General features: G+C 41.8%; 1 protein-coding gene across 1 annotated transcript; it reads right to left on the bottom strand.

The window, feature by feature from the left end:
* Positions 1 to 1362: 1362 nt before the first annotated feature.
* Positions 1363 to 15430, bottom strand: PSMD6 (proteasome 26S subunit, non-ATPase 6). Its single transcript, XM_081321550.1, has 8 exons — positions 15175 to 15430; positions 11176 to 11381; positions 9270 to 9415; positions 7175 to 7394; positions 6962 to 7070; positions 5217 to 5385; positions 2048 to 2125; positions 1363 to 1684 (listed from the first exon to the last, which is right to left on the bottom strand). The coding sequence occupies exons 1-8, from the start codon at positions 15317 to 15319 to the stop codon at positions 1588 to 1590; spliced, it is 1170 nt and encodes a 389-aa protein (XP_081177676.1). The 5' UTR covers positions 15320 to 15430; the 3' UTR covers positions 1363 to 1587.
* Between the last annotated feature and the right edge of the window lie 233 nt (positions 15431 to 15663).

Here is a 15663-nt window from a genome sequence, read left to right as displayed (position 1 = left end):
TGATGGATCGTATGAAGTGTAAATCTGATATTTTCTTCCATCTTCTGAATGATCAAACTGATCAAATCCAAGGCTACAAGAGTCTCATCTGCCAATGCCTGTTAAAATTTTCTGGACGAAATTGCAGTGTTATCAAAAATGTTATCACACTGCCTTGTTAGGACACTTGTCACCACATGAAGCACTTCACTTAAGCATTTCTAGGTAGCAGAGAAGCCACGTTCTAGGTAGCGCAAAGAAGCCCATGAAACAGAAGCCAAATCAGTTCATCAAATGTTTACCTAGTGCTAAGTTGTTTTATTGGCCATGTTTTTGTTGGTTGATCCTATCGAAATACATCAGGACTGAGATCCAAAAGATCTCTGTGCCCTTCTTAGTGATGCATGGCTGTAAGATGAGCCAATGCATATTCATGTATACTTATGCAAATAGGGTATATGTATTGGTAAAGGGCAGTTTGGCCTAGTGGTGAAGGCACCAGGCTAGAAACCGGTAGACAGAATTCTAGTCCCGCCTTAGGCATGAAAAACCGGCCGGGTGACCTTCGGCCAGTCACATTCTCTCAACCCAACCTACCTCACAGGACTATTGTGGAGAAAACAGGAGGAGAAAGGAGTATTAAGTACACTTGCGACCTTGGGTTATTTATAAAAGTAATAGAGGTGGGTGTAAAAAAATCCAATAAATACAATTCTCTGACAATAACCCCAGTTCTGTTCTTGGTCTACTTCCTTGAATGCAAATAAAAGTGATACCAAAAGTCTCTGGCAGCTTCTTAGATTGAGAAGCAAGACTTGATTACATAATGTTAGAGATTACTCAAGTCTTAAACACTTCTCCAAGACTCCTGAGCAATAAGGAAAGCCCTTACAAACCTGTAATTCCAGTCCCCCCAAAAAGGGGTTGTGGCATCACGAAGGATAGTTGTATTTTTTCATATATTCATAAACAATATGGAATTAGGAATATAATGATGGTTGTATTTAACACAAAAAGAAGCAAACGGAAGTTTTCTCTTTATTGCAAAAAGGTATTATAATGAAAAATGGGGGTTCCAGATCATTAAAAAATGCAAAGACCTAAGATTACATATGGTATGAAATTGGCTAAGGGAAAAACATGTTAGATTTTGGGCTTATCCAATAAAGTAAATATTTGAAAACAGATAAAATATCTTTTATCACCTAGCATAATCTACTAATCATGCCAATTTGCCAAAGAAGACAAGTGCCCTGCTGGGTCCTGCTTCCATTGTAAGAAAAGTTGTGAAAGATCAGACTTGCATTCTCAAAACACAAAGGCCAAAAGCAGCTCAGCCTCTGGTTAACGAAAATACTAAGCTTTAAATTAAAACTCCATAACTCGAGAACGAAACAGTCAACCGTACTGTACATTTAATGGTAATGATCAGAAAAACATGAATATTCATACAGTTCAGCTGTTTAGACAATGAAATAGACTGCAAAAGCCCTAACTACATCATGGTTTACATTTCCTTACCTACAGTACAAATTATATAATATACGGATAATTACTTCCAGAAAAGTTCGGACTGAATGGTGCAATCCTTTGTTTTACTTTTAAAAATCACATGTTAATTACTCGAGAAAGCTTCTGCACTCTGTTTAACAACAAATCTCCTCTTTTGATGGTTTCTTGGTACTGCCAGTTTTTGCTGTCAGGCCTACAGTAAGAAAACAGAAGAAAATTTATGGAGAGGTTTTTCAAACACCAACCGGCCTTCAAACTGTGATAAGAGAAATCTATGAATCAGACTCCCCTAAAGCATTTTCTTTACAGTTATCAGACTTTCCTTGCAAGATACACTAAGAAAGCGCAAGGGAATTTGCAGCTACATGCTTATTTGGAAATTTGTGCCCAGATGAGAAAGTAACTGAAGGCATGCCTTGGAACACAATTTGGCAGGACAGCAACTTACAGTCTGCAAAATCTTGTAATGCTACTGTTACAATTATTAATAATTACTGTTATTGTCCAAATAATTCCACTTCCTTAAACAATATTCAATAAGAAGCTTGACAGCTACCTGTTGGTTTCTACGATTTCATTGACTTTGTCTATTTTGCAATGTAGTCTCCCAGCAGCAATAAATCTTGAAAGTTCCCTGTTTGGGGGGGAAAAAAGATCCTTTTGTACAGTATATTATACTTAGATTATTTCAGGACACCATCTTAACAACCCCAGTGCAAAGTCCCTTTGTAGCAGCACACAGCTGAAGTGTGTGATGACTTAGGACCCGTCTAAAGCCCTACCTCTTCCTCCTAGAAAGACTGGGAGGAGAGGAAGCCTGCCATGTTGACCTAGTGCAGCTAATGTTAATGCAGTCAACAGTCTCTTCCTCCTCAAAGACATGTCAGAATATGCTCAAAGCTGCAGCTAGGGCGTAATTAAATGCTGCTCTGCTGATTGTTTATAGCTTTGGAACATAAGACCTGCAATTAGCAAACCACATGGGAATGAAAATTGCTCAGTGGCAGCACACAATCCCTGTTCAGTTTTTGCGTGCATAACCTGTGAATGTTCAGTAGTGATCTACGCTTTTAAAAATCAAGGGCTCCATTGACCACTACTGGTTATGCATAGCACAGTGACAAATGTAACAGCATGTTATAACAACAGATTATCCACAATGGGTTTTAACCTCGATTTTGTTTTCCATAATTAAGGAACATACCAATAGGCCCCTTTCCTGGATAACCATAGGAGGATGGTAACCAATGAAAGCTTGAAAATATAAAACCGTACTCTGATCTGGGTCTAGTAGTTCAAAGGAAGCCAGAACAATTAACTTCAAAGTGGGCTGTACACATTCCTATAGCCTTTGATTGACCAAATAAACCAAATCAATCTCCTATGCAACATATTGTAAAAGCTATAATTTGAATAGATGGTCAGCTCTGCTTGTATCCGACAAAAGGTACTGTACTGCAAATATTTTAGAGGACATTTCTGATTGTCTAGGTAATCTCAGATCCCATATTCAGGTGGATTAGTCTCACACACATTCCTTTTTCCCAAGTATGTAAGTTTTCTCTACAGCTGGGGTCTTCAAACGTGGCCCTTTTATGACTTGTGGACTTCAACTCCCAGTATTCGTCAGCCAGCATGCCTGGCCAAGTTTGAAGACCCCTGCTCTAGAGCTACTAGATTTATCTAGTTATCTTCTGACTCGTGAGCTACAGCAGACCCCCTCAAAGCTTTGGTTAACAGTGAAACAATGGAATCCTATCTGTTTTGTTAATCCCCTGCTATTTTTAGTATGCTGAAGATATCTAGATTATCACCCTTTGCAACCTCCTCTACATGGTAATAGAATTGGAGACAATTTTCATGACTTTATCTCTTCTCTTTCTGCAACAACTGTGAGTGCTATCAAATCCAAAACCTTTAAATCAATGAAGAATCAGCTTATATATCCTACCTAGTTAGCTTAAAAATTCTATGATTCTAATAGCAATTTTTATTCTGTACAACAATGAAACACCTCCCAGATCCATCACCACAGCCGCTATGTCTTTAGGACAGCCCTCTCAAACTCAAAAGTCAGTGGAAAACCATTCTTTAAAAAAAAAACGGAGATGAGTTCCCATGACTCAAACTGAAACTCATCCTCTTACAAAGAGGTGATTGGCTTCTGCTTCAACTACGGCCTTTAGGAAATAGCAGATGAGAGCAATTAGGGCTCTTCTTTTTTGCAAAACCACCTTAGCTTTTGACTGGGATAGGGATTTTAGACATTTTTAATATCTCCTAGGGCTAGGCTATATATTTATTTCATTGTTTTATGATGTTAGCTTCTAATCTATTTAAAAATTAGTTATTGCAAGGATGTAAGATTTATGGCCAACTACCTGATTATTATTTTTTGCCCCAAATTAAGAAAAGCAAGCCACTTCTATTTCCATTCATAAAGCATAACTCCCCACTGCCACCTCTATAAGCTTCCTGCAGTCTGAGTTGGTCTATCAAGAGCTGCTCACCACTGAGTGAAACAGAATTTTAAAGAATTTGCTGGCGATCTTAAAAATTTCCTCTTCTTAAATCTAACTGGCCACAATGAACTTAGATTAAACATGTAGCTACTAGCTTTCATAAAGATACTTTTCAAAATCTCCTAAGCCAGGGGTGTCAAACTGCTGGCCCTGTGGGCCGGTTGCCTCATGCAGAGGCCACACCCACCCTAGCTCCAGCAATGCGAAAAAAGTCACGAAATTACGCTTGACACGCTTGACACCCGTGTCCTAAACAGTTACATTCCTGGATTACCCTCTCCTTTAGCTAATGCCCAATCCTTACTACTTTTATTTTATTTTTTCATGGTTTGTGTTCCACTGATGACACTATATTTACTTATCACATGTTGGAACTTCCTATTCCTGGCCTCCATGAAAATGTATGTCACATGAAAGCCACAGAGAAACTGGTCTTTCCTCTCTTCTATAACTTGTTAATGAACTTACATTTCAATCAGGTTTCTTTTGTAAATGATTCTACATTCTGACACCAGGCACTGACTGGCTCTATCAAGAAAAAGAACCACATGGTTCCACCATGGACAGAATCCAACCACTGAAAGTAACCTTGGCCATTATGAAGCTCTTCAACTAAATTACATTAATTCGTAACTATTTAGAACTTTAGTAAACAAAAACGAGGCACTTATTACCACCTTTGGTGGGCATGCTCTAAAGCCAAAAGATTCTGGTTAAGAATACATGCGTGGTTAGAGAAAATGATTAAAAGACATATAGATTTTAAGCCAGAATTATTTTTGTTAGGCATAATTGTAGGAAATTACGAGAAAGTGTATATATTTAATTTTACATATATTAACTGCAGCAAGAACTGTATTTGCTCAACATTGGGAAAATGAAGATTTACCAACGGAGGAACAGTTAATTTAAAAAAATCTTAAGAGTGTGCAGAAATGGATATAGACTGACACCGAAAATGAGAGAGAAAGAAGATTCAGTTTATTTTAGAACATGGGATACCTTTTATCGTTGGCTAGAAAAAACGAGGTAGAGAGAAAGGAACTTAATATGTATTAGCAAGTTAAATGTTGGAACCCAGACATGTTGCTGATAAAATATTAAGCACTTGTGATTATAAAAAATATATAAATCGATTGCCATCTTCCATTTCAACGTGGACCTATCACAAACATGCAGATGTGAATATTTTTAAATACTTACTGATCTATGAACTCTACACAGACTCCAAAAGCATCTGCCATGTAACCAAGTGTGAGTGACCGATAAGATTCCAGAAGCTGACTGTAGGCGTGGATTCTCATTTCCCGAACATAGTAACGATAATGTGGTGCAAACAGCCAATCTTTCTTCATCTCTTGTTCTACACTGGCTGAAAGACACAGAAAGACAGCATACTAAGCTGGAAATACCTTATGGAAGTAGTTGCAGGCAAATATGATTTAACGTAACCACCCCCACCCCCCGCAAGGATTATTTCGCCTAGGAGAAATGCATCCTTCTCTGTACGCTCAGACTGAAGGTTAGTAATACAACACCTGCAACATCACTGGTGCCTGTTGACCTTTCAACTTTTAGAAAATAATATTAAGTGATAAATAATAATAATAATAATAATGAACTTTTATTGTCAAAGTACAACCATGTATACATTGAGATTAGCTGAGCCTCCCTTCGTGCTCCCATCCCCCAACTCACAGTGACAACAAACCTCCATCTTATTACACCATGTGAACTAATTGCACCACACACCGGCCTCGCAAGTCAATTCTGCATAGTTTATAAAAATTATTTCCCGTTCAGAAGCCTAACAGCCCACGGATAGAAGCTGTTCTTCAGCCTGTTGGTGCGGCTGGCTATACTCCTATATCTCCTAACCGATGGTAGGAGAGTAAAGAGATACCGTCCAGGGTGTGAGTTGTCCCTGAGAATCTTCCTCACTCTTCCAAGGCAGCGAGCCCTGGCGATGTCATCCAGTGGTGTCAGGGGACAGCCCACGATGTCTTGTGCTGTGCTCACCACCCTCTGTAATGCTTTCCTATCCTAAAGTGATTTCTCTACTATCGCATGAGATCTGGGATACTTTGCAGATGTTTGAATTTTCTGGATGAAACAATGCCAACTTCCTGAAAAGACTTGCTGTCCTCTGATCTTTCAAAAGTTTCAATAGGATACAGCTGCAAGTAGATATAAAAAAAGCTACACTCCTCTGTTAAAAGGCCAGGTTTTTGAGATGTAAAAAAATCAGACCAAGATAAATCGATTTTTCCCACTTTATAACATAACATATAAGACGTACCATTCAATTGAAAACCAAACTGATTTTTTTTTGGGGGGGGAGGGGGGAAGAGAATAAAAAGACTTACAATAACGTGATTGCGTATGTGTGCACACCCTCTTATAAGTAGGGATGTGGCTGTCCTCAGAATTAACCAATCACGTTCAAACTGATGTTAAATAGTAGTCAGTATACACCTGCCATCCGTTAAAGTGATTCTGATCAAGCCCACATAAAGTTTAGCCGGCTTTTCTGAAAAGAGCTTACAAAGTATCAAATGGATCCAACTGTTGGAAGGTATCAGTCAGGAGAAGGGTTGAAATTTTTTTCCAAGGCACTGGATATAACATGGAACACAGTGAAGACAGTCAGCGGGTAAGTGGGGAAAGTATGATGTAACTGACATTATCCGCAAAATGGATGAAAAACAGAAAACTGATCTGAGAGGCTGTCAATAAGCTCTGAGCACCATTAAAGGAGCTGGGAAGTACCGGTAGTGTACTAAATGTGTCAACAATCTCCCATATTCTTCATCGCTGGCTGAGGAATTCTGGGAGTTGAAGTCCACAAGTCATAAAGGGGGCCACGTTTGAAGACCCCTGCAATAGACTAAGTGCTCATGCCTATTTAGGAATTCACAGAAAATCATAAAAGCTAAACTATTCCTTACCCAACGACTGGAAGAAAACCGAATACCGACATTCGTAGAGTGAAAAAAGATACTGCCGCACTTTGGGTAAACTGTGCAACACTTCCAGAATCTCAGCTCCTTTGATAACCTAAAGCAGGTCAAAGAAAAGAAAAAAGGGAGCAGAAATCAGAGCAGAGCAACAAGGGAACACAAGCTCCGCGGCTCCTCCATGCTACTAACAGTTTGCCCTACCTTCTCTCTTAGATCCGGCCTTTCTAATGCAATCATGCTGACATAAACTGTGTATGTTACAAAGGTTTTGTAATCCATAAGTTCGTAAGATGTAAATGTTGAAACGGTATCCAGGAAAAGTTCGGCTGCCTGCTTGAAGTCCCGAATGGCCACACAGTAAAGGCCTTGGTAGACTTTGAGCCGATTCCGCCGATCCCAGTCTCCTCCTTCTTCTATAAGACTTTCAAAGAAAAACAGAAATAGCCCTTTAATCTGCAACCCGCATTACACCTGAAATACTGAGTAGATAAAATACAGGTAGTCCTCGACTTATGACAGTTCATTTAGTGACCGTTCAAAGTTACAACGGCACTGGGGGGGGGAAATGACTTATGACGACGTTTTTTCACACTTAGGACCGTTGCAGCGTCCCCGCCGTCAGGCAATCCAAAATTCAGAAGCTTGGCAACCGACTCATATTTACGACGGTTGAACTGTCTTGGGGGGGGAGGGGTCACGTGATCCCCTTTTGCGACCTTCTAACAAGCCAAAGTCAATGGGGAGGCCAGATTCACTTAACCGTGTTACTAACATAAAAGCTGCAGTGATTCACTTGACATGGCGGTGATTCACTGGCAAGAAAGGTCGTAAAAACGGGGCAAAACTCAGCTAACCGATGTCTCACTTAGCAACAGAAAATTGGGGCTCAGTTGTGGTCATAAAGGGAGAAAACACAAGTACAATTCTGCTGCAGGAAACATGACACGTGTCACATCCGTAATGGTCCCTGGCTTGACAACATGTATATAATCTGCGCGTTCTGGCACATAACTCTTTTGCTTCTACTCAGAGTGAAGGTTACTGTTATTCGTTCAGTAACAAGCTCCCAGTTCAGGGGTGGGGAACCTTGGCTCTTTTATGACTCGTGGACTTCAACTCCCAGAATTCCTGAGCCAGCATGGCTCAGCTTGGAAACCTCTCCCTTTCCCCTCAGCATGGCTGGCTCAGGAATTCTGGGAGTTGAAGTCCATGAGTCATAAAAGAGCCAAGGTTCCCCACCCCTGTCCCAGTTGAAGCACTTTCTTCTCACAGGCTGCAAACCTTTTAAGCAAGGGGAATAAAGCAACCTATTTCTGCTACGCCTGCCAACCAAAGGATGACCTGTCAGCTATAATGTTACACTACACAAGCAATTGGAGTTAAAAGTAGTTTTTCAAAACTGTTTCCAGAATACGAGTAATCCTCAATTTACAACCAGTCGCTTAGCAACTGAAATCACAACAGACCTCCCCCCAAAAGGGACTTATAGCCCAGATTCAAAGTTCTGGAGTCTGCCCCCTACCCCACCCCCAGTAACACGATCACATTTTGGGCACTCAGAAACTAGTGTATATATTTACGGCCCTTTGCAGTGTCCAGTGACTCCCAATTTACATTTTTTTTTTCCAGAAACCGCTGTTTACTTCTGGTTTCCAGCAAAAAAAAAAAAAAAAACTATAGTGAACAATGGGTTCACTTAATGCCTGCTGAGTTCACTTAACTTTTGCAAAAAAAGACATAAAATTGGACGAGATCTTGTGGTGATCTGCATTATCATTATCATCATCATCACAAATTACGACCAAAATTTTAGGCTCAGTTATGATTGTAAGTCAAGGATTACCTGTAGGAAAAATGGGGTAGAGGCATTATTAATGAAAAAATTAACAACTGTCCCAAAAGTACAATACTTTATAAATATTTTAAAATAACCTAATTACATATGAGCAAGACGTACATGTCTGCTAGCCGTTATGTTTAATTAAAAATGAACAAACCCTAATAAACCCATAAAATAACATTCTTCAGATACAAAGTGCATTTCAGTTTTAAAAAGTAAAGCTGCCCTTAACCATCCTATACTAGATTTCATTCCCCCCGCCAAAAAAATCTTAATTTTTAAATGATAAATTGCATTTTTGACATTTTTTTCACTGATGTAGCATTTCTGAAGGTCAGCCTTTGTGTGTGACATAAAGGCCCATTCGCTTGCAATCAGACCACCTTACAATTAATTAGGTTGAGATGCCCTAGATAAGAGTTTCTCCAGATTCTCTCATTCTAAGAGAAATGATACCTTTTGGCCTTTTCGGTGTTCCGTGTAATAAGGTCATTGTCCATATAAAACAAGCCGATTCGCAGCAAGTAGAAGACAATGTCCAGACGATGTCCTAGAGCAACAGTTTTGTCATATGTCTTCCGAAAGGCAGTTAGAGCAGCTTCCTAAAGAAAACACAGGAAGGACAGACAAGAGAGATGGGGCGTGACTACATACAGCAATAGCACTTAAGACTTATATACCGCTTCGCAGAGCTTTTACAGCCCTCTCTAAGCGGTTTACAGTCAGCCTATTGTCCCCCAACAATCTGGGTCCTCGTTTTACCGACCTCGGAAGGATGGAAGGCTGAGTGAACCTTGAGCCGGTGAGAATCGAACTGCTGGCAGTTGGCAGAATTAGCCTGCGTTGGGTCCTCGTTTTACCAACCTCGGAAGGATGGAAGGCTGAGCCAACCTTGAGCTGGTGAGAATCGGAACTGCTGGTAGTTGGCAGAATTAGCCTGCAACACTGCATCCTAACCATTGTGCCACTAGGGCTCAAATACAACTTGCTCTAGGGACACCAAACATGTTTTATACTGCCACAGAGGTATCGCTCACTGCTTGAATTGTAATTGATCGACACTATTCCCTCAAATTAAAAAGAACAATTTTCCAATTCAGTCTTTATGCTTATGTTTTGAGTAAAGGTCAAACTTCCAGTAGTTCATGTTACTAGAATTATCCCCTACCAATTTCAGAAAACCCAAAAGGAAGGTACAGAGTTACGCAACAAGAATTACTACCTGTGCCCTTAACTGTAAAGCAGACAAAAGTTTCCTTCTCTGGAGTGTACAGTAAGAGCAGAGTGGACTTGAAAGACAAGAAGGTTCAGTGGCTAGCACAAGAAAACAAGGGTTTTTTTTGAGCCCAGTTGAAAGTCATGTACCAGCTTAGGAGGCCAACTAGACTGTGATCCGGGAACTGCAGCAGGCATTTCTGCAACATCTCACAATCACAGAGTAGGATGGACTACTTAGGTTAAAGACCGCAATCCCTTCCTCAGTGCAGGAGTCCAACTTAAAGCATCCCCAGGCAGATCGTTCTATTTCTGTTCCTTTCCCATTGAAATAGCATTAATGGTCTCTCTTTCTTCACCCACACGAATGAGGTTAAAAAAAAAACAGAAAAAAAATCTATACATTAGCTATCATCAAAGCATTACTTATTACTACATTTTCACTTTATTCAATACCAGAAGGTGTCCAAATTCCTCCAAACCTGACATTTAAAATAACAATCTAGTTTAAAGGAAGACAAAATATATGTATTTTGGGTTTAGTTAGCTAAATTATGAGTATCAGGTTACCAGCCAATCCCCTCCACATAGTATAACAAGTATTTCCTCTGAAACAAAACTCTTAGCAAAGAGGTAGGGAGTCTGTAGCCTTTCAGAATAACTCAGTAGTCCAATGAGAATCTGGGAAGATACTACCTGACACATAGTCATTCTCACTGAACGTCCTAGTATAACCCAGTCATTTTATTGTATTTTATAACATAGTTATCGCCTCCATATATAATAGCAGCTTCTGAAACCACTATAAACAAGTTGTTTGGTATTAGATATAGTGAGACAACCTTGAGTGGGATTCCCAGAAGCTAGTAAGCAATATTACTAAATTGTAATATTTTTTTAACGTGGCTGAAGAAAATCATGAAATATTGGATTAGAGACTTAATCCTACTAACTTTAACTAAATGTAAAACAAAGTGTAGGTTTTGTTCTATTGGTGTTTGGACTGTGGCCCCAGCATAACATTCAAAAGCCATGCACGGCCCTCAGTTTCAAGGCAGTTAATACTTATTTTCAATATGGATATCACTAAAGGAAAACCCGGGTTTAAATCATTAGGCAATTTGTGAAATCTGAACACCTCACTTACCTTGTCGCCAATCCGGCAGAGATACTCAGCTTTGGCCATCATGGCATCACGGATTTCACTTTCTCCCAGGTTCTTCTCTGCATCCTCCAATTCATCGTCCAGACGTTTCAGCTCTTCCTCATTTGCTTTCTTCATCTTATTCAACAAATCTGTATCTACCGGCCAGTCGAGGGATTTGCAGAGGCTTTCATAATATGGGGCCATATCTGAAAAGAGAATCACCAGAAAAGATATATGATAAAAAAAAAATCACATCCTCAATGAGAACGAGAGTAACAAAAATATAAAAGGAAATGAAATAAGCACTGTATCCAGCTGCATACGGTTGCCAGAAAGGGCCAGTGGAAAGCCCTGATTAGACTGAGATGTTTCAAATCTGTGGTTAGGTGATTGTGACTAGAGACTCCGTAAGCTTGCTTTTTCCAAGGGAAAAAAGTACTCCCTGGAGCAGGGGTAGGCAACCTCGGCTCTTTTATGACTCGTGGACTTCAACTCCCAGAATTCCTGAGCCAGCTTAGCTGGCTCAGGAATTCTGGGAGTTGAAGTCCACGAGTCATAAAAGAGCCCAGGTTGCCTACCCCTGCCCTGGAGGGACATCTAACAGCTTGAAGTTTTTCTATTACATCTTACTGCATGTGTAAAGCAGGGAGACACCCTCACAAAATTAAAAAAGATTTCTTCTGAATAAATATGCAAAGTTTGTGTCACCATGCATGATATCTCTCAGAATAGACTTTCTATATCCAACTGATCGCATGCACAAGAGGACAATTCATGGAGAAAGTTAGCTGAATAATAATAATACTTAAGAGCAAAGGAATATACAAACAATAGATTCCTCAAGATGACGGTGTGGAAGAACACATGACAAATGCCAAGGAACCGAAAGCAATAAACTCAAAAATAGAGGAGATAATTATATGAACTACTTGCTGCGATACATAAATCTGAGCAATAGGCATTCAACAGCTGTAGGGCGAGGAAATTAATGTAATAAATAATGCTGATATTTATTGCCAAAAGGTAGTCAGAAGGGCAACTGGTATGTAAGTATTAATGCATCTTCTTATGAAGAAAAACAATGAGGTAAGGAATAAAATTGGATCTAAAAACCAAAGACAAAAGTTAAAATGCTAGCAATGTGTTGAAAACAAAATAATGCACTTAAAAAATAAATGCAAAACCATGCGTGTAAGGGAGAAAAAAGTGCTCAAGAATAGGATGAGAACTCTATGTGCCCTGGTCATAGTATCTGCACAAGCGTTCTGGGAATTACCTATCTGAATACAAGCTGAATAACCATCAGGAGTGTGACATGGCCGCTAAGACGATGACTGCCCTTAAGTATCTATAGCAGAAGTATATTTTCCCTATCCTGGAAAGCAGCCATTTTACTTTCCCCTGCTCAGACCCCATCTCCAGTATCATATACATATACGTATATACCGGTATATAGTATACATATATACGTATGCATACATACATATATGTATATGCACGTGTATGGGTGTGTATACATATATGCACATATATTTATTTATTTTTATTTTATTTTATTGCATTTATATACCGCCCTTTCCCTGAGGACTCAGGGCGGTTTACAGGGAGTTAAAAATCAACCATACAAAAGTTAAAAAACCAATTAAAAAAGATTAAACCAACCCTGTACAAATTAAAAAACCCCAATTAAAATAAATTTCTCCTCAGCCTGGGCCCGAGAGCTCGAAGAGCCAGGTCTTCAGGCCCCGGCGGAATGATCGGAGGTCGGGGGCAGTCCTCAGCTCCACTGGCAGCTGGTTCCAGAGGGCAGGCGCCCCCACTGAGAAGGCCCTATCCCTGGGTGTTACCCACCGGCAATCTCTTACCAGCGGGACCCTGAGCAGACCCTCCCTGTGGGAGCGCAGTGGGCGAAGGGCATTTGATGCCGGCAGCAGGTGTTCCCTCAAATACCCCGGACCCAGGCCATGTAGGGCTTTATAGGTGATAACCAGCACCTTGAATTTCACCCGGAGGGCAACCGGAAGCCATGTGTGTATACACACACATTTATGTATATATACACATATACATGCATATATGTATGCACAGGTAGATGTCTATATATACACCTAAATGTGCATACGTATACATATGTGTATATGTATATATGTATGTGTGTATGTGTGTGTATATATATATATATATATATATATATATATATATATATATATATATATATATATATATGTATGTATGTATGTGTGTGTAGATAGATAGATAGATAGATAGATAGATAGATAGATAGATAGGTGGATAGATATAGATCAGACATGTCAAACACAAGGCCCGGGGGCCGGATCCGGCCCGCGAAGTGGTTTCATGCGGCCCGCAAAGCCATCCTGGAAACAGTGAGGAAACGGCCCCCACTGCCTTGGCCCTGGCCCAGAGACCCTCCTTCCGCCAGAGACCCTCAGATCTGTCCCACTCCTGCCCAGGCCCCCATAGTCACCCTTGATGGGAACGATGTAGAGCTGGCCACGCCCACCCAGTAGGCCATATGCACTCTAGCCACGCCCACCCAGTAGGCCACGCCCACCCTGGCCATACCCACCCGGCCCCCTGAGGGCAACTGCAATGCTGATGCGGCCCTCAATGAAATTGAGTTTGACACCCCTGATATAGATGGGTAGGGACACGGTGGCTCAGTGGGTTAGGACGCTGAGCTTGTCGATCAGATGGTTGGCAGTTTGGCGGGTCGAATCCCGAGTGCCGCGTAGCAGAGTGAGCGCCTGTTAGTCGTCCCAGCTTCTGCCAACCTAGCAGTTCGAAAGCACGTAAAAATGCAAGTAGAAAAATAGGGACCACTACGGTAGGAAGGTAACAGTGTTCCGTGCGCCTTTGGCGTCTAGTCATGCAGGCCACATGACCACGGAGACGTCTTCGGACAAGCGCTGGCTCTTCGGCTTTGAAACAGAGATGAGCACCGGCCCCTAGAGTTGGAAACGACTAGCACACATATGTATGTATGTATGTATGTATGTACATATATACATACACAAACACACGTACATCTTCTTTTGAGAACGGGCATCAGAATTTCATTTGTTAATGTGTGCCAGTGTGTTCACAGAAATAAATGACAATGAAGGTTGTCTCATCTTACATCCAGTTCTTGGCATTGCATTTGCAGAAGGACTCAGAGAATCCAAGTACAGGAAAGGCAGTAAGGATGCTGCGGGGACTGGAAGCCTAGGTCTTAGCAGAAAAGACTGAGGCAACATTAAAAAAAACAAGGGGGGGAGGGTTAGGTGGTTACATTTTTTTTCCAAGCACCCAAAGCGATGTTACACAGAATAAGGACGCATTTTGTGCCAGAGAGACCCAAACTAGCAGGTACAATTCTGAGACACAGAATGGCAGGTTTGAGGGCAGAGGAGGGCGCTCCATTTCCACTCGTCGGATAGATGGGTTCAAGCAGAGACTAGATCAGGGGTAGGCAACCTTGGCTCTTTTATGACTCGTGGACTTCAACTCCCAGAATTCCTGAGCCAGCTTGGCTGGCTCAGGAATTCTGGGAGTTGAAGTCCACGAGTCATAAAAGAGCCAAGGTTGCCTACCCCCTGGACTAGATAGTCCCCTGGGAGCGACGCTTCAACTTAGCGGAACTTCCCATCCCTCTGAGCACGTACAGAATTCCCTCTTACTCAGCAAGGGATTAAGCCAGGCTTTCCAAACTGCAAAAGGTGTACCCCAGACCCATCCTCCTGATCTCTTAAGCTTCTCCTTGAGATTTACTTGTACATTCTGGCCTTTGGATCGCCAAAGGTTGCCCTAAATCAGGGGTCTTCAAACTTGGCCCTTTTATGACTTGTGGACTTCAACTCCCAGAATTCCTCAGCCAGGCACGCTGGCTGAGGAATTCTGGGAGTTGAAGTCCACAAGTCATAAAAGGGCCAAGTTTGGAGACCCCTGCCCTAAATGGAGGCGGGAAGCCAAAGCCGGTCTCCCCCGTTTCCTTACCGTGCTGACGGATGGCGGCCATGAGCTCCTGGCGCACGGCGGGGTCCGGGCTTTGCGGCTGCAGGCTCAGCAGGAAGCGGAGCTGCGCGATCCGGAGGTCGGGGTTCTTAGGGAGGCCCTCCTCTTCCAGGTTTTCCAGCGGCATGCCGGCGAGGAAGGAAGGCGAGCGAGCGAGAGAAAGGCCGGTCGGTGACAGGCACGGAAGGGGAGCCAAATAGCCAGCGAGCAGCGAAGAAGAGACTACAGAGTGACTCAGCCCGCCACCCGGAAACGGAAGGAACGGTCCCGCAGGCCGCTTCCGACATCCGCCTGGGCGCGCCCAAGAGTTACAGTCGCCGCGGCGTTATCCTCCTCTTCCGGTTATACATCCACGCGTGCCCCATGTGCGTGGTTTGCGACGGCTGGAAGGGAGGGGAAAAAAGGGTTAAAAGGGACGCGGCCCCTCCCATAAGGCTTGAAGCACGAGCAGACACGACATGCGAGAGAATG

The sequence above is a fragment of the Vipera berus genome (assembly GCF_964194415.1).
Source record: "Vipera berus genome assembly, chromosome: 2".
NCBI lineage: Eukaryota > Metazoa > Chordata > Lepidosauria > Squamata > Viperidae > Vipera > Vipera berus.
This window is presented reverse-complemented; position numbering and strand designations above follow the sequence as displayed.